Source organism: Saccharomyces paradoxus, chromosome IV, assembly GCF_002079055.1.
Source record: "Saccharomyces paradoxus chromosome IV, complete sequence".
Lineage (NCBI taxonomy): Eukaryota > Fungi > Ascomycota > Saccharomycetes > Saccharomycetales > Saccharomycetaceae > Saccharomyces > Saccharomyces paradoxus.
The window spans coordinates 1,269,929-1,292,324 of record NC_047490.1 but is presented as its reverse complement, the minus strand read 5'-3'; the positions used below and the strand labels follow the sequence as shown (position 1 = coordinate 1,292,324).

General features: G+C 38.5%; 12 protein-coding genes across 12 annotated transcripts; 4 read left to right on the top strand and 8 right to left on the bottom strand.

Moving 5' to 3' along the window:
* Positions 1 to 92: 92 nt before the first annotated feature.
* On the bottom strand, positions 93 to 1,847 carry DOT1 (histone methyltransferase DOT1; the record flags this gene model as incomplete). The annotated part of the gene is made up of 1 exon (XM_033909764.1): positions 93 to 1,847. One exon carries the CDS (start codon positions 1,845 to 1,847, stop codon positions 93 to 95), a length of 1,755 nt encoding a protein of 584 aa, XP_033765655.1.
* Positions 1,848 to 3,806: 1,959 nt separating this feature from the next.
* Positions 3,807 to 4,850, bottom strand: LRS4 (Lrs4p; the record flags this gene model as incomplete). The annotated part of the gene is made up of 1 exon (XM_033909763.1): positions 3,807 to 4,850. One exon carries the CDS (start codon positions 4,848 to 4,850, stop codon positions 3,807 to 3,809), a length of 1,044 nt encoding a protein of 347 aa, XP_033765654.1.
* Positions 4,851 to 5,135: 285 nt separating this feature from the next.
* On the bottom strand, positions 5,136 to 6,248 carry THI74 (Thi74p; the record flags this gene model as incomplete). The annotated part of the gene is made up of 1 exon (XM_033909762.1): positions 5,136 to 6,248. The coding sequence occupies one exon, from the start codon at positions 6,246 to 6,248 to the stop codon at positions 5,136 to 5,138; it is 1,113 nt and encodes a 370-aa protein (XP_033765653.1).
* Positions 6,249 to 6,744: 496 nt separating this feature from the next.
* Positions 6,745 to 7,167, bottom strand: GPI19 (phosphatidylinositol N-acetylglucosaminyltransferase GPI19; the record flags this gene model as incomplete). Its single annotated transcript, XM_033909761.1, has 1 exon — positions 6,745 to 7,167. The coding sequence occupies one exon, from the start codon at positions 7,165 to 7,167 to the stop codon at positions 6,745 to 6,747; it is 423 nt and encodes a 140-aa protein (XP_033765652.1).
* Positions 7,168 to 7,560: 393 nt separating this feature from the next.
* On the bottom strand, positions 7,561 to 9,690 carry PPZ2 (salt homeostasis regulator; the record flags this gene model as incomplete). Its single annotated transcript, XM_033909760.1, has 1 exon — positions 7,561 to 9,690. One exon carries the CDS (start codon positions 9,688 to 9,690, stop codon positions 7,561 to 7,563), a length of 2,130 nt encoding a protein of 709 aa, XP_033765651.1.
* Positions 9,691 to 10,543: 853 nt separating this feature from the next.
* On the top strand, positions 10,544 to 11,530 carry PPM1 (leucine carboxy methyltransferase; the record flags this gene model as incomplete). The annotated part of the gene is made up of 1 exon (XM_033909759.1): positions 10,544 to 11,530. One exon carries the CDS (start codon positions 10,544 to 10,546, stop codon positions 11,528 to 11,530), a length of 987 nt encoding a protein of 328 aa, XP_033765650.1.
* A 138-nt stretch (positions 11,531 to 11,668) lies between these two features.
* GPI17 (GPI-anchor transamidase GPI17) lies at positions 11,669 to 13,270 on the bottom strand (the record flags this gene model as incomplete). The annotated part of the gene is made up of 1 exon (XM_033909758.1): positions 11,669 to 13,270. The coding sequence occupies one exon, from the start codon at positions 13,268 to 13,270 to the stop codon at positions 11,669 to 11,671; it is 1,602 nt and encodes a 533-aa protein (XP_033765649.1).
* A 1,210-nt stretch (positions 13,271 to 14,480) lies between these two features.
* On the bottom strand, positions 14,481 to 15,737 carry NPL3 (mRNA-binding protein NPL3; the record flags this gene model as incomplete). Its single annotated transcript, XM_033909757.1, has 1 exon — positions 14,481 to 15,737. The coding sequence occupies one exon, from the start codon at positions 15,735 to 15,737 to the stop codon at positions 14,481 to 14,483; it is 1,257 nt and encodes a 418-aa protein (XP_033765648.1).
* Positions 15,738 to 16,045: 308 nt separating this feature from the next.
* On the top strand, positions 16,046 to 19,015 carry CYM1 (pitrilysin family metalloprotease; the record flags this gene model as incomplete). The annotated part of the gene is made up of 1 exon (XM_033909756.1): positions 16,046 to 19,015. One exon carries the CDS (start codon positions 16,046 to 16,048, stop codon positions 19,013 to 19,015), a length of 2,970 nt encoding a protein of 989 aa, XP_033765647.1.
* Positions 19,016 to 19,215: 200 nt separating this feature from the next.
* Positions 19,216 to 20,040, top strand: TIF35 (translation initiation factor eIF3 core subunit g; the record flags this gene model as incomplete). The annotated part of the gene is made up of 1 exon (XM_033909755.1): positions 19,216 to 20,040. The coding sequence occupies one exon, from the start codon at positions 19,216 to 19,218 to the stop codon at positions 20,038 to 20,040; it is 825 nt and encodes a 274-aa protein (XP_033765646.1).
* Positions 20,041 to 20,278: 238 nt separating this feature from the next.
* BNA7 (arylformamidase) lies at positions 20,279 to 21,064 on the top strand (the record flags this gene model as incomplete). Its single annotated transcript, XM_033909754.1, has 1 exon — positions 20,279 to 21,064. The coding sequence occupies one exon, from the start codon at positions 20,279 to 20,281 to the stop codon at positions 21,062 to 21,064; it is 786 nt and encodes a 261-aa protein (XP_033765645.1).
* Positions 21,065 to 21,145: 81 nt separating this feature from the next.
* Positions 21,146 to 22,327, bottom strand: RPN9 (proteasome regulatory particle lid subunit RPN9; the record flags this gene model as incomplete). Its single annotated transcript, XM_033909753.1, has 1 exon — positions 21,146 to 22,327. The coding sequence occupies one exon, from the start codon at positions 22,325 to 22,327 to the stop codon at positions 21,146 to 21,148; it is 1,182 nt and encodes a 393-aa protein (XP_033765644.1).
* Between the last annotated feature and the right edge of the window lie 69 nt (positions 22,328 to 22,396).

The following is a 22,396-nucleotide window of genomic DNA, read 5'->3' as shown; positions in this document are numbered from 1 at the left end:
CTTCATCTTTTCATTTTTATAAGTTACACTTGTGTACATATTATTTTCTACTTAGTTATTCATACTCATCATTAAAAGCTTTTCGAAGTGCCTCACCTAGTATACTTCACCGGTATACCTCTGTTCCTTCTACCTCTTGCAGTGGGGCTGAACAAACTTTCGTCAACATCTCCCATCACCGTAGATATATAATACTCTCCGCCACTATGTGTCCATGAAACACTATCCTCTTTAAGATCATACCTTTGCACCTTTAATCTATTGAAGATGTTCTCAACATTATAGAAGTCAATCTGATAAGTGAGGCTTCTTAAACTTTTTAAACTTATGATCTGACATCCAACTTTTGCCGTTTGTAGTATCTTCTCGACTTCTTTATTCAAATTTTCATCAAATAAAAAATTATTCACGAGGATAACATCGCACTGAGGAATTAGTTCAATAACCCGTTTATTATCCACAAAACTTTTCTTCAATGAAAACTCCACGTTGTTCAAACGCATCCCAAATAACTTACATCTCTTCGTTAGTTCCTGGTATTGTAGTACAGTTAAATCGCTAGCATCCTCCATGATCTCACATCCAAAGCTTAATGCGCATCCGCACTCCAAAGCAGCTTGTACTACGCAATTCCCCACTCCTGAACCAAGATCCATGAAAGTACCACCCTTCTTCAGCTTGCATTGCTGGTATACATCAGACAAAAAATTGGGCAAAAGCTCTCCATAAACGTAATTGCTAAATGCTTTGTAATGTTTCAATTTATTTGCCTGTGGATGGATACTTCTGGTATACACGATATGCAAGAAATCATGAATAAATGAACGAGGAATTTTATCAATTGTCTCTAAATGGTTAATTATCCTTGACCTAGGAATTTGGCGAATCATTTCGTTGTATGAATTTATTGCACTCACGAAGCCTTTCGTATCAGAATTATCAAATGATGCATTTAGGTCTGGTAGTATAGTTTCCTTCAATTGTTCAGAATAAGGTAAGGGTAAGAAGACCAGACAGCTATATTCAATTAACTTACCAATTTCACTCATTGGATTATAGATAGCGGTTGTTCTTTCAAAGTCAATTTTGTACTCTTCCATATAATTTGAAAATAAAAAACTCTGCAACTTCGCAGTCGTTACTGAAGAAACATCATTTTCTGAAGGTAAGCACATTGGCTGTGGAGAATTTGTTCTTAAACTAATGGATGGTATTGGCGTTCCAGAATAAGTCTCGTGTGATCTCAAGTACTCTATATCAAATAATGGATATTGTAATTGTAGATATGGACCATTCCAATCAACAAATGTTGATGGAGTGTCTTCCCCTTCATTCTTTTTTTTCGCCCTGGCTTTATTACAAGATTTCCTTTCTGGCGCAGCATTTATTTCTTGCTTTGAAATTAGCGTATGTTTATGGTACGTCTTTGACCTATTACTTTTTCCTTTTCCTTTTGCTGTTTTTGTTTTCTTTACATCCTTCTTCATGGTAGTAGATGATTTCTTTCTTGTGTTTCTATGATTGGTTTTCTTATGAATGGGGGGTATGACTTTTTCCACTAGCGGAACCAACCCATTGTCCTTAACTTTTGGGTTTCTATCTCTTAAAAATCCTCGAGGCAAAGATAACCCATATTTTGGATCGTATTTATTAGCTCCCTCTAATAGTTCTTGTACTTGCTTTGAAAGAAATGTGCATTTCGAAGAACTTGAAGATGAAGGAATTTGGCTATTGGTGCCTTTCTTCGCATCGTTAGGTGATATTGAAGATTCCTGAGAGCCTAAGTTGGGGGACGACATAATGAATGAGTCTGAATTATTATTAGATGTGCTTTCTTGACCGCTCATTACTGTACGCCAAAAATAAATAAAAGCGTACAAATACTAGTGACCTCGTGTTGAGGACTTCAGCTATTCTCAATGCAATTAAAATGACTAGATGCGCTCTATTCGAATCACGTTTACTCATTGAAAGCACTTACCGGCCCATTTTTCAATGTCCCTTTCATTAACGCGTGCGAAAGGCGTCAGAGGGATTATTCATATACTGTTACCAAAAAAATAGGCACGTAAATCATCACTTAATTTTGACCTATTGCATTATTGCAAAGTCAGTATTTAAGCTATAAGACAAAAAGACAAAAAGACAAAAAATTCGTTCAACGTTCTTCAGCTGTAGTGTTATTCAGGAAAAGATATATTTATGCTGCAGCTCTCTTACTCATAAAAAAACGGCGACATTCCTTTAACTCCGAAAATACAAGCTTTCATTGGAAACAATGTAGTGAAGTAGCTGATCGATTCTTAAACAGGGATCGGAATGTATTACCAGAAACTAGACAAACTGAAAAATACCAGGTCTCCAAGAAATGTATTTATTCCATACTCTAGTTTTCAGGTGGAAACGAATAGAGAACGGCGGAACAGCGAGGACGGTATAATAACGCCTTCCCTGAATATCTTTCCTGAATGGGATTTTTGGCAATCCGTCAAGAGGTCACTACGTATATCTAATAAGAACCAAACGCACTCATTTATATACAATCCAAAATTTCAATTACGTGAAAAAACGCATCAAAATACTGTGCCTCTGAAAATCCTGCTTGTGGGCATCCACGGCTTCTTTCCTAAAAGAATCGTTAGGAACTTGATTGGATCTCCAAGGGGTACATCCTGGAAGTTTATCGAGGAAGCAGAGCTTACTGTCCATGATTATTTTCAAAATTTAAATATTCCAATTCAAGTAGGGAAAATCCCCCTACAGAGGAGCGGTTGCGTCATGGAAAGGGTGGAATATTTTGTTGGTTTACTAAAAAATTGGAAAGAAGAAATGAACAGTGCTGATATTATTCTTTTTGTAGCACATTCACAAGGATGTCCTGTTTCAGTATTACTGTTGTCATATTTGATATCCAACGGCATTGTCCAGTTAGATAAAGAAAGAGATGTTTATGACGAACAAGGTGGATTCATAAACGAAACTTGTAGGAAGCATATCGGTTTAATATGCATGGCGGGTTTAACGAATGGTCCTTCACTTGGATTATTTGAGAGCAAAATAGTCAAACTATACCAAAGTCTTGAAAGGCCCTCGTTACGTGAGTTGTTTGAGTTTCAAAGTCGCAATTCTGAATTATCTCAACAATTCTTAACAGGACTGAATGTTCTGGTCAATGCAGATGTCAAGATTTCCATGATTGGCTCGTTGAACGATCAAGTGGTGCCTCTTTATTCTTCATTGTGCATTTTCTTGCAACACCCGAATATTTTTAGAGCCTTATATGTGCCTGACAAAGGGCGCCAATACCCAGTCTTTCTTGTTCATGTTATTGAAATATCAGTAAAACTAATTAATTTAGGATACTCTGACCATGCCATGATAAAAGAACTGAGTCAATTTTTTATGGGACCGATTTTAAGTGATGGGCATTCTATTGTTTACGAAGACAGTAAAGTTTACAAGATGGGGATAACTTTTACGCTAGAAACATTGGGTAGGCAAGGAAGACAACAAAACATCAAGGCTACGCCATTCGAATTGAACAAGATTGGCAGAAATCCATTTCATTTGCCTTGGTGCATGAAAGGTCTCATCGAAGAAGCTAGGTTGCACTTGTCCAGTGAAGAACTGAACCAGCTCTATCAAGAATATGACGATTGGGTACCTCAAACAGCCAAGTGGAGAGATTTAAAATATAAGCTAAGCGGCCTAAGGCAGAATTTATAGTAATTTATGTAAAAAAAAAATGCTAAACTGTTGGTATGTAAAAGGGGGAGAAAAGGGCTGAAATATGGATAAATCATTGTTCACACGTACTCATCAACATTTAAATTATTACTCAATTCTTCATCTGAATTGGGTAAAGTGGTGATTCGTTGCCTTGCGAGTTTCCTTTTTTTTTTTGTAGTAGAGTCACTTCTGACTGGAGAGCTGGTCAACATGTTAACTCTTTTCAGCTTTGTGATTCCATGATTGTCGTCTTCATTTCCTAAGATGTCGTTTGCATGGGTAGTAGAGCTTCTTGATGTCACTATTGTAGAGTCGCCGATACTTGATAGCTCGATGTTATCCAGTTTTCTGGATGACATAATATCCCGATCATCTTTTGGACGCAGTATGTGTTCTTTTAACACTATATCGTTCCTTTCGTCACGTAGTTCTGAGGGTTTTCGAAGCACTAATGATACTGATGGTGATTTACCAGCTGTCTTGGAAGATGTGATATCATTTCTAATGGGCCCATTTTCATTAATCTCGTCGTCGAGATTTTTGGATATTGAATCAAATATTGTATTTTTACCCGAGCTCAATAAAGATCTCAACCCTTTTGATCTTCTTTGTGTAGGTGAGTCAGGATCATTACCGCCCCGGTTGTTCGTTTGATTGTTAGGCTTATCACGATTTACAATTGGCGAAAGAAGATGAATTGTAGGTTTTGATGTATGTGCCGCTCTTAACGTGTGCTGTTGTCCATCTGAGCCTGTTGGGGGTGTCCTTTCCCTATTATGTTTATCTAGAGGTATCTGCCCAACTTTCAATCTGATTTTCAAACCATCAATGAGTGCATCCTTACTGGATAACTTACTTTGATATAAAGCTTTTTGATTCTTCTGTACGTTTAATAGTTTTTCATTCTCTTGAAATGAAAGTTGTAACTGCTTATTCAGTTGGGCAATTTGTCTCTGTAAAAATAATGTCTCATCAACCACCTTCTTTGCATCACCTTTATTGTTATTCAACTCGTCTAAAGATGCAAACTCATACTGCGATTGAACGTATTCATTGTATATTCGTTCTGAATCCAATTTAGCCTTATAATAGTTTGACAAGAGCTGTAATAAAGTCGTCATCTATGCAAAGAAGAAGCACTTTGTAGAAATGTTTAGTAGCTCTCCTCTTCCAAGCCTAAATATATCCTTTCTCCCTCGACTTTCTTCTGCCCGGTTTAGATCATTTTCTAGAACCTTTTTTATTTGTTTTACTTTTCCTTTTAAACCTTTCGAAGATATATATTATACAAAAAAAAAATAATAAAGACAGACAGGGCATTGATAGACATTTACTTTTGAATATATAAAATTGGAAACATATAATTATATTATATGCAAAGTTGCATAAAAAAAAAAATTATCACATCAGGGATCTAAGATGGGTTCTTTTTCAACGGTAGTACACCTCTTTTCAACCGCAGATTCTCCCCGATGGTTAACTAGTAAGAATGAGATAAAAATGAAGAAAACGCCAACGATATACCAAGGTGTAAAAGATGCGTTTTGCCATACAAAATCAGCAAACATAGCTAACGGGATAGTAAATGTTAAACCAATGGTAACCACCAAAGGAGATGTCAAAATGAGGGCTTTACACCAAAAAAAATCACTGACAAAGATAATGATGCAATTCAACATGACCAGAAAAAAAATGCGGGGGTCACTTGGTAGCTCAAAAGTTTCCAAATGTGTTATATCCAAAATTATTAAAACCGGCCAAAATAACAGAAACGTGAAGATACCAACATAACCTAGGAACATCTGAATGTCTAGCTGGAGGCCTTTAGATGATATTTCATATTTCAAAAGAGTGGTATAAACACTGTAACCGAATGACCCTAACAGTGCTAAAGTGTTACCTACCAAAAAGGAAGAAGCACTCACAGAATCCTGTTGCTTCGAGGATTGCATCACAATCAAGATAATCCCAAACAAAGACACAAATAACCCCAGCAATTTTTTCATCGAAAAAGTTTCTATTCCCAGACTAGTAGCAAGAAATAAAGTAAAAAATGAAGACGTCGAAGAAAGAATTGTTGATGAAGCTACTGTGGTATACGACAAAGCAGAGTTAGCCGCCAAATTTGCCACGAACCACAAGACACAAAATAGTACGCTCAATCTCATTGTATCTTTCACTCTCATGTCCACTAACGAAGAAGAATTAGAAGAATTAGAAGAACCGGAATTTATCAAAGGTAAGAGCTCTGAAAAAGATTCTTGCGTCTGAATAGGTAATGTACGATCTGTCCGTTCGTGCAAGGACTTCCTTCTCAACTGGATTATCCTCCATAAATCTGGCGCCAAATAAAGAGCAAACAACGATATATTTAGGTAAGTAAGGAAGAAAGGTTTATTGTACGCATTTGTCTCGAACAATTCATTGGTTAAACACGAAGCGCCAACCCAAAACACCACCACTACAGCTAATAGCAGTATCCCTACCATGTGGTCTACGTCTATACCAACGCGATTCATCGTCCTACTTAAGCGTTGTTTTGCCTCTATCATGACCCTCGTACATCTCTAGTTGTTCCTTGGCCTCCTGCATTATTATATATATCTTTTGAATATTCATTTCGTCTTTCACTTATCTCCCGCAGTCACCGGAAAATGTGTATGGGGGTGGCCTACTCAATACGAGAATAGCCACAAAACGATGAAGCAATATAGCCCCAGCATATAACAATACTACTAAGTGCATACATTGCAGTAGCCTATTATGCCTTTATGCAGGCTTGGTGAAGATGTACAAGATGAATTACCAATGTGAAGGCCATTTCCACGTGACTTGAATTGAGTCACACGTGACCGGAAAAGTCAATGAACAACAATGGTAGAGCAACTATTAGAGCACAAATGCCAATCGCTCCGGGGTGCTGTTTCCGCAATGAGTTTGCATGTCATCTTGCACATGCATTTACTGGGACTTTGGGATTGTGATATTATCTATCTGGACAGGTGCTGAGAAACGCTATGTGTTGGTATCTTCGTTATCGTATAGGTAAAGAAGTTGGCAGGCATCCATCAGGGGAAGATCATAAATACCGCTAGTTTCCTTAAATGCCCATTTCTTGAGGAACACGTCGGGGTCGTCCTCTATTACAAGTTGACCACCGGCATCCGTTACTGTGGATAGAGAATCTAGCGGTGGCGTTAAGGTGTCTTCATTGTACATCAAAAGGCCAGTGTATGTACACAGCATACCCATTAACATAATGCTCTCCAAGGTTACAATCCATCTTCTCTGTGGGAAAATATCTAATATCGTGTCAATAAACTGCTTTGGTGCAGCCTCACCCAGCGACGATGGTAAGATTGACCATATTATGGTGAGCACCAAAGTGCTTGTTATTATCATATATTGTGAAAACCAGTAGTACTCTTTTGTATACATATTGCTATTTATATCTTTTGCTGTAAGTACAGGCACAAACCGACTAGACTCCTTTCTGGTGGGTCGCTTCTCTTCTTGTGATTGTTGCAACTTTCCTTCAGCACATAAATTTCAGAAGTTTACTGGCCCAAGTAGGAACGTTATTAAGACAATAGCGAATAGTGAAAAAGCCGGCAAAGTGAAAACACGAAAAGCGAGCAATAAAATTTATACTTTCTAAAACTCGACAGAAAAGTAGAGTGAAATTGAATAATATTAATATTTACTTATTTAGGTTATCGTAAGATATAGGTGAAAAAATAACGACAACATTATGGGAGAAAAAAAAAAAGGAAAAACAACCGAAGAAAGTTTTCAATGACCTTATTAACTGTAACATTGATTTTGACTCTTTCAACGATTGGCTAATTTACGTTCTTGCCTACCCTTCTTCATCACTTGTTTCAAAGCGGCACTATCTAGTGGATCTAGTAATTCAAAAGAACATAGTAGGCCTTCACTAACCGTCATAACGGCACCCCAGTTATCGAATTCACCACAATAGTTCGGAGCAGAAAACACTGTAACTAAGCTCCTGTCATTAAAAAATTCATAACCATCCTCTACCACCATATGGGCTCTGCACACTAAATCGAACCCGAATTTGTTTAAAAATTTATTAATAGCCACTTTATTATAACAAAAGCTAACACCACGCTCATTATCCTCCCATTCATTCGATGAATCTGTAGGATCCGACCACAGGAGATCATTAATCAACCCGAAGTCCGGCACATCGGTAGGTCTACTAACGTGCCTAATTTCATCCATAGAATTTAGAACAGGTGATAGTCCACCGTGAACACAAAAGATTTTCCCTGTGACGATGGCTGCTAATGGTAGCGTGTTGAAAGTATCGATGAAGGTTTTCCAAATCTTGATATTACAGCGTCGTTTACATTCATCATAAAACCCGTAGACTCTTGTTACATTGGCACACTCATGATTGCCTCTTAAAAGGAAAAAATTTTCAGGATATTTGATCTTATAGCATAATAATAGTAAAATAGTCTCCAGGGACTGCTTACCGCGGTCCACATAATCGCCTAAAAACAAGTAATTTGCCATGGGAGGAAAGCCGCATTTGGTAAAGAGTCTCAAAAGATCTGCATATTGGCCATGAACGTCACCTACTATTTTTACCGAGGGAGACAATTCTAAGAGAGCGGGTTGGGCAAGGAATAATTCACGGGCCTTATGGCAAATTTGAATAATCTCAGAATTTTTCAAGCAAACATTCTTGGTCCTCTTTGCAGCATAACCGGCATCTAATAATTTCTGGATAATTTCATCTATGTCAATTGGACGGATTGGTTTTTTCCTTTTCATTTCCACCAAGGTATTAGTTCTGGATCCATCGTCACCGTCTGCACAACTCCCATGTACGAAATCGTCTGTGGGAGATGGTGGCGACACATATATTCTTTGACTGCAACTGGAAGACGATGATGACCGTTGTCCTTTGCCCCGCGGACTAAGTGAAGACGATGAGTCTCTGTGAACAAGCGTCGGATAAGCACTTAAATATTCCCTTTTTGACGCTGATGACGACGAGGACGAAGGTTTGTCTATGTTCAGATTGGGGATAGGTGAGGATCGTCTGTCATTTACATTGTTTCCGTTATCGTCGTCCCTAGAGCTCATTTTTTCCAACGCAGGTGAATGCAGTGGTGTGCTATAAGCTGTGTTCCCGGTGGAGCCGAATGATGATTTCCTGGATGATACATGCGAGTTTGATCTGTTTGAGAAATAATCGCTGCCATTCCCACTTGATTCCGCGTTTGAAGGATAACTTGATGGTAACGTATTGTCTGATCTTCTGCGCAATTTGGATGAGGTCGAGGAAAACCCTGTTATACCTTTTTCCGGTTGTAATGAGTTGTGACGTCTTAAAGGAGTACGTTTGTAGCTTCTATCTGCAGAGGAGCTAGTGTTGATGCGAGTAGCTTTGGCCATTGAGGGGCTCTCGCCGCCGTCATCCTCCTTATCGTCGTCATCATCAGTTAACGCATTTTCGTAAGAGTTAAAAGAGCTAGTGGAATGCATGCTTGTGCTGTTCTTCAAGATGGGCGATTTAGGCTCCATTTGAATCATTGACGGGGGCAACTCTGAATTGTTATTATTCCCCATACTCGACCTTCTCGAAGAGGAAGAGAGCCTTCTTGACGAGCTGGGCAGTGAACTTAGGTGATAATTATTGGGAGGAGTGATTGGAGCATTGTTTGATCGCCTACGGTTGCGATTACCGTTTCCAAGAGTGGAAGATCTGCGGGAGAGGGGTTGGGTTTGAGCCTGAACATTGGATGCCAATGACGACTCTGAGCGTTTCGACCGCAGCGACCTAAGTGACCTGGACGATTTCAGCGAATGTGTGGTATCCGACTTTGTCAGTGGTGGAAGATCTAGTGTTTTCTTTCTATCACCGTCGTGGTCATCCTTCTTGCTACTGCGCTTAGTATGTTGTTTCGAACCGGAATTACCCATAGCACTTGCTAATCAAATATGCGATCCTGCAGTAATAGGAAGCCAGTAAAATACAATCGTATATCTTCGTCTTGATTTGCACGCTATTTTGGTTACTTTTTTTTCTTCCTGTCACTCTGTGAATCACCAATATTAATACTATGCTGAGGCAAAGGGGGAAGAAGAGACGACAAAACCTGCTCTGTATTTGTATTAGTTATGCAAAAGGGTGCAGTTTGATAAATACTTATAGCTTTCCTATGCTTGTATCTGTAAACGCTATACAGTAGTGTAGACAATCCTTCTCTTTCAAGGTAGGGCCACTTTCTTCTGTGCATTGCTGAGGCCCTGACAATTGAGTTACTTTGCCTAGTGTAACGCAACGGCTGGCGTCCAAAGCATGTCGCGGCGGCGTGTGGGGACCAATATGAGATGCCATAAGAAGCAGTGAGCTCCAAAGACAAGACATACATTGGTATGGGGAAGAAGTTGCAAGACGCCATCGTAACGAGGACTGCGAAGTTTTGAATCGTGGGAAATGCAAGAAAGTAAGAACGATCCCTACAAGGTTTAGGGCGGCCGCAGCGATATTTTTACTTGGTATATACATGCGGACAATTCTGTCAGCGGCAGCCAGTGTTATCAATCGATGGCAATCACATCGAGACTGCTGAACTGTATATCCGCTGATAAGACGTATCTATCTGTTCATCAGATGGTCAAGCAAGGGGACTGAGTCCTGGGTAATTGCGCCTTGCGCCTGGGTTCAAAGGCTGAAAAATCTAGAGTTGGAAAGATAGGGGAAAAAAGAAGATGTGTCAGGGTCCTTGTGGTTCCACAGAAACTAGATGACGAAAGGTGCAGACAAGTCGCCATGGAGAGAGTTATACAGCAGACTGACTACGATGCGTTGTCGTGCAAATTAGCAGCTATATCAGTTGGATACCTTCCCTCAAGCGTCCTGCAGAGATTATCGGTAGATCTGGCCAGAAAGTATACACAATGGCATCGCAGCTACTTACTTACCCTCAAGAAATTCAGTAGACGAGCTTTCGGGAAAGTAGACAAGGCAATGCGATCTTCCTTCCCGGTGATGAACTATGGAACATTTTTGCGTACTGTGGGAATAGACGCAGCCATACTAGACTTTCTGGATGCGAATGAAAAAGTTCAGGTAGTGAATTTGGGTTGCGGTTCGGATTTACGAATGCTACCCCTGTTACAAATGTTCCCTCATTTGACGTATGTGGACATTGACTACAACGACTCAGTGGAATTGAAAAATAATATTTTGCGTGAGAGCGAGATTTTGCGTACCTCCCTTGATTTACCGGTGGAGGATGCGACAACATCACCCTTTTTAATAGATCAAAAGAGGTATAAACTTGTTGCATGTGATTTGAACGATATCACTGAAACCACTCGTTTGCTAGAAACATGCACCAAGCGTGACATACCTACTGTCGTAATATCTGAATGTCTTTTGTGCTACATACATCAAAATGAGTCTCAATTACTTATAAATACAATCTTGGCGAAGTTTGCACATGGACTATGGATATCGTACGATCCTATTGGTGGTTCTCAACCGAATGACCGGTTCGGCAGCATTATGCAGTCTAACTTAAAGGAATCAAGAAATTTGGAAATGCCTACGTTGATGACGTATAATTCTAAAGAAAAATACGCTTTGAGGTGGTCTGCGGCACCTAACGTTACCGTCAATGACATGTGGGATATTTTCAATTCACAAATTCCCGAATCTGAAAGAAAAAGACTCAGATCGTTACAGTTCTTGGATGAATTAGAGGAATTAAAAGTCATGCAAACTCATTACATCCTTATGAAGGCTCAATGGTGATATTTTTACAACCTCACCTAATGTGATCTTAATATGCCTACCGTTTATATGGTACCTTATACATACATAATATATCGATATACCTGTACTTACACTACATGCATTCAAAATATTATTAATCGCAGTTCAGTCATCAATTCATAGTTCATCTTCACCATCAATAGCATGTAATTTTTGAGTCTCTTTCAGCTCCAATTTTTCCTTAGCAACTTCTCTCTCGGTTCCATTCTTTTCAGTTTTTAAAACTTTTTCTTTCATCACGTTATAGAAGCCAAAAAACATAACCGCTGATATTGGGCCTAATAACGGCAAATACACAGCAATCATATGCTCTTGTGGGAAGAAATTTTGTTGAACCATTTCTCCATTAAAAAAAGCCTTTTCGCATAATTTAACCAATTCATTACTTAAATGTAAAGCATTGTTCCAGACGATATCTCCGCCCTTTCCAGGATCATTTAATAAATCAATAATTTGCAGCCTTAGGTCTAAAGCTTCGACAACATTATCGGATACTTCACGTGGGATAGACATACCCTGAAATTGCTGGGTAAGTTTCACTAACGACCACAACGTTTCAATAGCTTTATCTAGATTCTGTAAAATTGTCAACCTTTTGAATGAATCTATAGTGATGTAAGGAGATAATAAATCTTGCGAGCCCTCTGCCAATCCCAATAGTTGGAAAATATCTGTCGCAAAACGGTACATCATAGGTTCTAAATAATCTTCGCTGATGACAGAGTTTGGTTTCAATGGCATTTTATTTATTATTATAACCCCCCATTGCGGAACCAGATAACTATTCCAATCTAACGTCGTTAAGTCGTCAGAAATTCGAGTGCCATTAATGAATGCCAGTCCATCAGGACTCGACGAAGCACTAGGAAAAACTATGGCTAAATTCAGGGCAGAATCCTCTGGGTAATAAGTCATCGAAGAAAGTTCAGAAAGATCAATAGTATGAGAGAGGTCAAACCACGTAACACTTGCACATGATCCATTTAACGAATGTAAATTCAAATCATTGTGGTAAACAATTGATGAATCTACCGTAAAATTTACCAGTGGTGATAAGAACTTCCTAAAGGGTGAAAAGTAATCAGTCAATGTACGCTCGATTTCCCATGCGACAGGATTCCCGTCTCCCGACAATAAAGTTATACTTAAATGAATGTTTGGATCATAAGATATGGCAACATTGTTTGTAGAAACGCCTTCATACGTTTTATTCAAGTGCGTCCATTCCAATTGGAAAGTGTGTTCTACCAAAGTTTGTGCAATGAAAAATGGCAGATCATTACTTAAAACGGCTGCGTCGTCATAATATACTAATGTTTCTTTGGTATCATAAGCAGATGAGTAACCGATGAATTCATCTAACTTCAAAGTAACGACATGGAACTGGTTGCCTTCACCTTCCATCTGCTCAATAGTTTCGTTATATGGAAGAACTTGTAGAGACCATGGGACCTGCTGCTCTTGCGTATTTAATAAATGATTAACCTGAACTTGGATAGCGTCATGAACGTCAGGAAACCTGTAAGTATCCGACTTGACATACACCGGTATAACGAGATGGATATCTTGGAATTTGTTATTTTGAAGTGACTCAATGTAATTTATTGGTAATGATGCCCTATATACTGTGGTTAGCTTGTACCACAGTGGAACACCTACGAAGAGATAAATGGCAACAAAGCAAAAACCAACCCATTTTCTTAGATTTGCATTGGACATTATTCTGGCGTGTAATCCTTATCGAAGAGCGGCTCTTTTATCGTTATCTATCCCTTGTTGATATAAACACACACGCACACACTTCAATTGGTACACGACTTCAATTTCAAACACTGTATCTCAGCTATAAAGCTACACGTAGGGACATCTTCCATTATTTATAACTTCTGGATTACACATCATTTAATACGTAACACATATTTAACAACCCACATAGTTGTTTACTAGTGTCCAAAATTTAACTTTACCGGGTTCAAATTTAATTTCTGGGATTAGCCTGACCCAATTAGAACAACTATATCCGTAACTTTTTAATACCCAAACGACTAAGATGATGAAGCTATTTATACTTTCGGGTGCTTCCCTTACTGGTATTCTGTTTTTGCGAACTTTTGATATCTTACCGCTTATTCTCTCATTCCATATGAGAACTCTCGTATAGAAAGGGAGACTTCTTTCGCTTGAAAATGACAGTAAGACACGTAAAATGGACCGGCATGGCACAAAAAATATGGTTAGATTACAAGATGGCTGTAGTTTCTCAATTTCTAGTACTGATTGGGGAAAACTGGTTTACTGCTAGATTAAGGTTCCACTCAGAGTTATCTCACAAGATAACAAAGACGGTTCTTTATTAGGATAGTCAATTATATTATTTTGCCCACATATTGAAGAAGAGATTCTCGTTAGGGACTTTAAGTAAAACTTATTCTTCTTAATTTTGAAGCACATTCCATTCGATAAAAGATAGCTGGGTGCAATGAAGTAAAAAAAATGAAAGACACATAAGAATCTAAAGGTAGTAGTAGTAGTATTACACGAAAGAAAGGTCTAATTAAAATCCAATATAGAAGTTTTAACGACTGATCAATTTGGAAACGAAATTCCGTTGTAAAAAAGGATGTTAAATGTTATCATGGGATAATTATATCTACTGGAGTGAAGTGGGGCTCACAATAAACGATTCTGTTTTCAATCATATACTTTGGGATCTTCTAAACACTAAACTTATTAATAAACAAAAACTATACTTAATAAAAGGGAGGGGGAGGGAATGGGGAGTAAGTTCTTCAAAAAAACTTTTTCAACATTTAATACGATGTTTTTTCTTGTTCATTTGTTCTCAATCTTATATTTGAATTTTAAAACAACTCATATCTCTTGTTAATTTCTCCTTTTTTTTTTCTTTTTTCAACTATATATAAATGGCTTACCTGGTTGGAGATCTTTCACGTGGAGCATCTCTGGTTCTGTATGCATCTCTTGGAGGACCATAATCGCCTCTTGGACCATCATAACCACCTCTTGAACCACCGTAGCTACCTCTTGGAGGACCGTAATCATTTCTTGGCCCGCCATAGCCGCCTCTGGAGTAACCGCCTCTTGGACTATCGTAACCGCCTCTAGGGCTATCGTAACCACCTCTGGAGCCACCGTATCCGCCCCTGGAGTAGCCACCGTAGCCGCCTCTGGAATAGCCACCGTAGCCGCCTCTTGGACCACCAAATCCACCTCTGGGGCCACCAAAGCCGCCCCTAGAAAAGCCACCCCTGAAGCCGCCTCTGAAGCCGCCTCTAAAGCCACCACGGCCTCTAAAGCCACCTCTATTTGATCTTCTGATTGGTGGAGGATTGTCATCTCTTTCAACAGTAATGACAGAGCCTCTGAATTCGATGTTGTTTAATCTCTCCAAGGCTTCGACCAAGATCTCTTCACTAGGGAATTCTAAAGCACCAGTACCGTCAAAATCTCTGGTGTTGACGCTAGAAAAAGTAGTTTCTAGACTATTCTCTCTGGCCAAATCTTTAAGATCTTGCCATGAACAACCTTCTGGTAAGTTTTTCATGGTGATACGGTATCTCTTGGCAGGCAATTTCGAGTAAACAACTTCCAAAGGTTGATTGGCAAAACTTTTACCGTTAACTTCTTCAATAGCTTTGGCAGCAGAATCTGCTTCTTCAAATTCAACAAACGCAAAACCGTTCAAGATCTTGACTTCCTTCATTGGTCCAAATGGACCAAAGATTTCATTCAACTCAGATTCTTGAACATCTAATGGGAAAGGTCTAACAAACAACCTAGTATTCGAAAGTTCACCTTCTTGACGGTGGTGCATTGGTGGGCGACCGTGCATGTGTTCACCAGGAGGAGGAGGAGGATAATATGGTTGGGGTTCGGGTGGTTGGTGGTGTTGGTGGGCCTGTTGGTAGTCTTGGACACTATGAGATTCTTCGCCTTCGTAAACCGGAGCATTGGATGGTGGAGGAACGTCATGTTGTTCTTGTGGAGCTAGTGGTTCTTGTGGAGCGGATTCCTGTGGAAGAGATTCCTGTGGAGCGGATTCCTGGGGAACTTGTGGAGCCTCTGGAGCCTGTGGAGCCTGTGGTTCTTGGTGTTGTTCTTCGACTGGTGCGTCAACAACAGATTCTGGTAGTTGCTCTACGTGAGTTTCTTGAGGGTCAGACATTATCCTTATGGTTTCTTGGGTTATTGTTTAACTCATATTGTTTAGGAAATGTATATTCAGAAGAAAGGAAATTATTTTTCCCATGTCCTTTTTAAACCCCTTTGGGTGGCGAAAAAGAGAATGTAAAAATTTTGCGCTCGTCTACAGTGACAAATATGTAGAGGAGTCCTATAATAAAAGTAATGTAGCAATCATTGAAGTGTTGAACAAGCATTGATAGATATAACAACGAGCAATTGTAATCTGTAGGTCGCCACTTAGAAACTTTTTGAAAGAAGAAGGTTATTGATAAGTATAACGCGTCATATATGTTGCGTTTCCAGCGATTTGCATCTTCGTATGCACAAGTACAGGCAGTTAGAAAATATCCAGTTGGTGGTGTATTCCATGGTTATGAAGTAAGAAGAATACTACCGGTTCCGGAGCTGAGACTCACCGCGGTAGATCTAGTACACTCCCAAACAGGGGCTGAACATTTGCATATTGATAGAGATGATAAGAATAATGTATTCAGCATCGCGTTTAAAACCAACCCTCCCGATGCTACTGGTGTTCCTCATATCCTAGAGCATACGACGTTGTGTGGGTCTGTTAAATATCCAGTTAGGGATCCTTTTTTTAAAATGCTGAATAAATCTTTAGCTAATTTCATGAACGCTATGACAGGTCCTGATTATACATTTTTTCCCTTTTCTACTACCAACCCTCAAGATTTCGCTAATTTAAGAGGTGTTTATCTAGATTCCACTTTGAATCCGTTACTCAAACAAGAAGATTTTGATCAAGAGGGTTGGAGATTGGAGCATAAAAACATTACAGACCCAGAAAGCAACATTGTTTTCAAAGGTGTGGTTTATAATGAAATGAAAGGACAAATATCTAATGCCAATTATTATTTCTGGAGCAAATTTCAACAGTCCATTTATCCTTCCCTGAATAACTCTGGCGGAGATCCTATGAAAATTACAGACCTGAAATACAGCGATCTCTTGGATTTTCACCACAGAAATTATCATCCCTCTAACGCAAAAACTTTCACATATGGTAATTTACCATTGGTAGATACCCTGAAATACTTAAATGAGCAGTTCGCTGGTTACGGAAAGAGAGCACGTAAGGATAAGTTATTACTGCCTATTGATTTAAACAAAGACATAGATGTCAAGTTACCGGGTCAAATAGATACAATGCTTCCACCAGAAAAGCAGACAAAAGCCTCGATGACGTGGATATGTGGAGTACCACAGGACGCATATAATACTTTCTTGCTAAAAGTGCTGGGGAATTTATTAATGGATGGCCATTCTTCTGTAATGTACCAAAAAATAATAGAATCAGGAATTGGTTTGGAATTCTCCGTAAATTCAGGCGTTGAACCAACTACAGCAGTAAATTTGCTAACCGTGGGTACCCAGGGAGTGAATGATATTCAAATATTTAAAGACACTGTAAACAATATTTTCGAAGAGTTGTTAAAAACAAAACATCCGTTTGACCGTAAACGTATCGATGCCATAATTGAACAATTGGAATTATCCAAGAAAGATCAAAAGGCAGATTTTGGACTTCAATTACTCTATTCCATACTACCTGGTTGGACAAACAAAATCGATCCCTTTGAGAGCTTACTGTTTGAGGAGGTTTTGCAAAGATTCAGAGATGACTTAGAAACGAAAGGCGATACTTTATTTCAAGATTTAATCCGCAAATATATTATTGATAAGCCGTGCTTCACATTTTCCGTTCAAGGATCTGAAGATTTTTCTAAGTCTTTGGAAGATGAAGAACAAGTGAGATTGAGGAAAAAAATTACTTCCCTAGATGAACAAGATAAGAAAAACATCTTTAAACGTGGTATACTATTACAAGAGAAACAAAACGAAAAAGAAGATCTATCGTGTCTGCCCACCTTACAAATAAAAGATATCCCAAGGGCCGGCGATAGATATTCAATTGAAAAGAAGAATATTACAATGTCCAGGATTACTGACACCAATGGTATCACATATATCAGAGGTAAACGTCTACTAAATGACATAATTCCGTATGAGCTCTTCCCGTACTTACCTCTGTTTGCTGAATCGTTAACTAACCTAGGGACGACAACAGAACCTTTCAGTGAAATAGAGAATCAGATAAAACTATATACGGGCGGCATATCGACACATGTGGAGGTTACATCCGATCCTAACACCACTGAACCTCATCTGATTTTTGCGTTTGACGGGTGGTCTTTAAATTCGAAGAGCAATCACATTTTTGAGTTCTGGTCTAAAATCTTGCTAGAAACTGATTTCCATAAAAACAGTGATAAATTAAAAGTTCTCATTCGCCTGTTAGCATCTTCTAACACATCTTCTGTGGCAGATTCCGGTCATGCATTTGCAAGAGGTTATTCTGCCGCTCATTATAGATCAAGTAGAGCTATAAATGAAACTCTGAATGGTATTGAACAACTAAACTTTATAAATAAATTGCACAACTTACTAGATAATGAAGAAACTTTCCAAAGAGAAGTTGTTGACAAGCTGACTGAATTGCAAAAGTACATTGTTGATGCCAATAACATGAAGTTTTTTATAACTTCCGACTCTGATGTTCAAGCGAAAACAGTAGAAAGTCAGATTTCAAAATTCATGGAAAGACTACCTCATGGGAGCAGCTCGCTTAATGGACCAAAGACGTCTGATTATCCTCTTATTGAATCCAAACATAAACCTACTTTGATCAAATTCCCTTTTCAGGTTCATTACACATCCCAAGCTTTATTGGGTGTGCCGTACACACATAAAGATGGCGCTGCATTGCAAGTTATGTCAAACCTTCTGACTTTCAAACACTTACACAGAGAAGTCAGAGAAAAGGGTGGTGCTTATGGTGGCGGTGCTTCCTATAGCGCCTTAGCGGGTGTCTTTAGTTTTTATTCCTACAGAGATCCTCAGCCATTGAACAGCTTAGAAACTTTCAAGAATAGCGGACAGTATGTACTGAACGATGCCAAGTGGGGTGTCACTGACCTTGATGAAGCTAAACTGACAATATTTCAGCAAGTAGATGCACCTACAAGTCCTAAAGGAGAGGGTGTGACGTACTTTATGTCCGATGTTACAGACGATATGAAGCAAGTAAGAAGGGAGCAACTTTTAGACGTATCCCTTTTGGACGTTCATAGAGTCGCCGAAAAGTATCTATTAAACAAAGAAGGGGTGAGTACAGTGATTGGACCTGGAATTGACGGTAAGACTGTCTCACCAAATTGGGAGGTCAAGGAACTGTAGATATATAGTATGATCCTGTAAATAAATTACTTTCAAAGTTTCTTACTGATCTATACTCATCGCTTACAACGAAGTTAAAATTTTTTTCTTTCACTTGAGTGCGAAAAGTGAAAAATTATCACGATGGCAAAAGAGAGGGAAGAGAAGCCCTAGTTATTTGTTATATTAGAAGTACAAAAGAACAGAGACTACCAGGAATAATGAGCGAAGTTGCACCAGAGGAGATCATAGAGAATCCAGATGGATCTAGATCTATCATTTCATATAAGATTGAAGACGGTATCAAATATAAGATCACTCAGAAAGTAAAAGAAGTCAAAGTATTGGAAAAAGTTCATAAATCTGTTGCAGAAAGAAAAAACTGGCATAAATATGGCTCTGAAAAAGGGTCGCCAGCAGGTCCAAGTGCTGTTACTGCAAGATTGGGTGAAGAAGTAGAATTAAGATTGAGTAGGAACTGGAAACAAGCTGAAGAAGAGAGAATACAAAAAGAAAAGGCAAGTCTCACAAAGACCGGTCTACAATGTAGATTATGTGGTAATGACCATATGACTATGAACTGTCCATTCAAAACAATTTTAAGTGAACTTTCAGCATTAGAAGACCCAGCCACAAGTGAAGGCGGAGCCGAGGCTATTAGTGAAGAGAAGGGCGGCCAGGCAGGCGGAGCTGGTGCCATCCCAGGGCAGTATGTTCCACCTTCTCGTCGTGCCGGTGCAAGAGATCCTTCATCCGATGCTTACAGAGATTCTAGGGAACGTGATGATATGTGTACTTTGAAGATTATGCAAGTTAATGAAAATGCCGATGAGAATAGTTTGAGAGAAGAGTTATTGTTTCCATTCGCTCCTATTCCAAGAGTTTCTGTTGTTAGAAACAAGGAAACAGGTAAATCGAGAGGTCTTGCCTTTGTTACCTTTTCGAGTGAAGAAGTTGCCGAACAAGCTTTACGTTTCTTGGATGGTAGAGGTTACATGAATTTAATTTTACGTGTTGAATGGTCCAAACCTAAGGTTAAGGAATAGATGTACAGAAGATGCTCTGCGCTTATTTTCTAATGTTACTCTTCTCATATAAAAATTGTAGATATTAAGAAAGAAAGTATGTAAACTAATCAATCTATACCTTAAAGAATGTTGTTCAATATTCTATATAGCACGCACGGCATCGTAAATTTTTAACAATTGTAAGGTTGCAACAGGTTGTACTTTATTACAATTTGGGGAAATCAAAGCAAGCAAAAGCTCATAGGCAGTTGTGGGTATGTCAAGTACTATAAGGACAATCTCACAAGATATAACACTATTCAACAAGACATTGACATTTCAAGAAATCTCACAAAATACTAGAGAGGCCGTCATATACATTCATGGAGGTGCATGGAACGATCCGGAGAATACGCCCAATGATTTCCATCAATTAGCCAGTATCATCAAGTCAATGGATATTGAGTCAACGGTTTGTCAATACTCCATAGAATATAGGTTATCGCCGGAGATTAAAAATCCAAGAAACTTATATGACGCTGTGTCAAATATAACAAGGCTTGTCAGAGAAAAGGGATTGACAAACATTAATATGGTGGGACATTCCGTTGGAGCTACCTTTATTTGGCAGATATTATGTGCACTCAAGGATCCTCAAGAAAGAATGAATGAAGCGCAATTGCAAATGTTGAAACTTTTGCAGACCGTTAAGAGAATATTTTTATTGGATGGCATATACTCATTAAAGGAGCTATTGGAAGAGTACCCAGAGTATGATTGTTTTACAAGACTTGCCTTTCCTGACGGCATTCAAACGTATGAGGAAGAGCCCCCGATAGTAATGCCGTATGTGAAGAAAGCACTTTCTCGCTTCCATATTGATATGCACGTTGTTCATTCTTACCGCGATGAATTATTAACGTTAAAGCAAACTAACTTTTTTATTGCTTGTCTTCAGGATTATCAGTTAAATTTTAAGTTGTATTTGGACGATTTAGGTCTGCATAATGATGTTTATAAAAATGGTAATGTTGCGAAATATATCTTTGACAATATTCGTTGATATTTGATATTATTTCAGCATATACATGCGTATATATATATATATATATCTGTGTGTTTTCATATATAATTTGCCAGTGGCTCAAACCCATATGGATTGGCCGCGAGCTTCCATTTTCTTACCAAGTTTTTCTACTTGATCATTCCATTCAACCAGCCTATCTTTCATCTTTGTGATTTGGTCACCGCTTATGATTCTTGGTTGGACCCAGGAGATAGTAACCAGCTCATTTACTTGGTCAATAGAGCCCTTTAATAGACCCAAACTTATCGCTCTCATAACTAAGTGTTCGACGTTATCCTTTGGTAGGTGCGTTGCCTTTGAGATATCTTCAAATGAAAGCATCCTAATATTTTTGACAAAAACTGTTTCAATTAATGTCATTAAGCAAATTTTTTGTCGTAAAAATGATTCGTGTTGTGCCAATATAGGGATCTTGGATATTTGAACTTTTATCAATGAATCAAATTTATCAAAATCACCAATGGTTAGGGCATTTAATAATTGGAAAAGCCAATCGTAATTGGAATCATTGACTATAGTGTCCATTATTGGATGATGTAATAGTTCGCCAAAGTTATAGATTTTGTCGCCTAATAATGCAGAAATGCTCAAATCATAGGCTAATTGTTGACGTTCGGCTAAAGTAATGCTTGTGGATAGTTCTAATGTGGAAAGATATAATAGACTTGTGTAATAGAAAGAATTGAAATCATTTTTGAATTTAAAATACTGGGAATTCGTAGAATAGAAGCTGTTTGTTATTCTTAATGGTATAGAATCCTTTTTATCCAATGTCTTTTCCAAATCATCTAGCAAATCTCTTGCTTTGACTAGATCGTTCTTTAACAGGTATGTTCTGGCAATTTCGCTATCTATCAACAAAATACCGTCATTATGATCTTTTGATCCATCATTTCTCTGCTTTTTAGCGTCCAGTTCTTGAAATTGAGCCTTCAAATCATCCAAATATTTTAAAGACTCATCGAAGTCTTTAGAATCCTTCAAAGAGGCAAGCAGAAACTTTACTACAGACAATTGATTGATTTTATCATAGAATTTGGAAACAAAGTTATCATACAATCTGAGTCTCAATGGTGTAGATTTAGCATCATCAAAGAATTTAGTCAGGGATTCGGACAATTGGAACCATAATCTTTCCTCATAAAATTTCTCAAACTCTTCGAATAAGGGGTGCAAAGAGGGATCTGCCTCCATGCGGAGAGTGCTTAATATGGTGTCAATTTCATGATTGTTAACCATCTTACTGACAATAATACGGTTTCGCTTGCGTGTGCCAGTTGTTTTGCTCCTATAGTATTTGATTCTTTC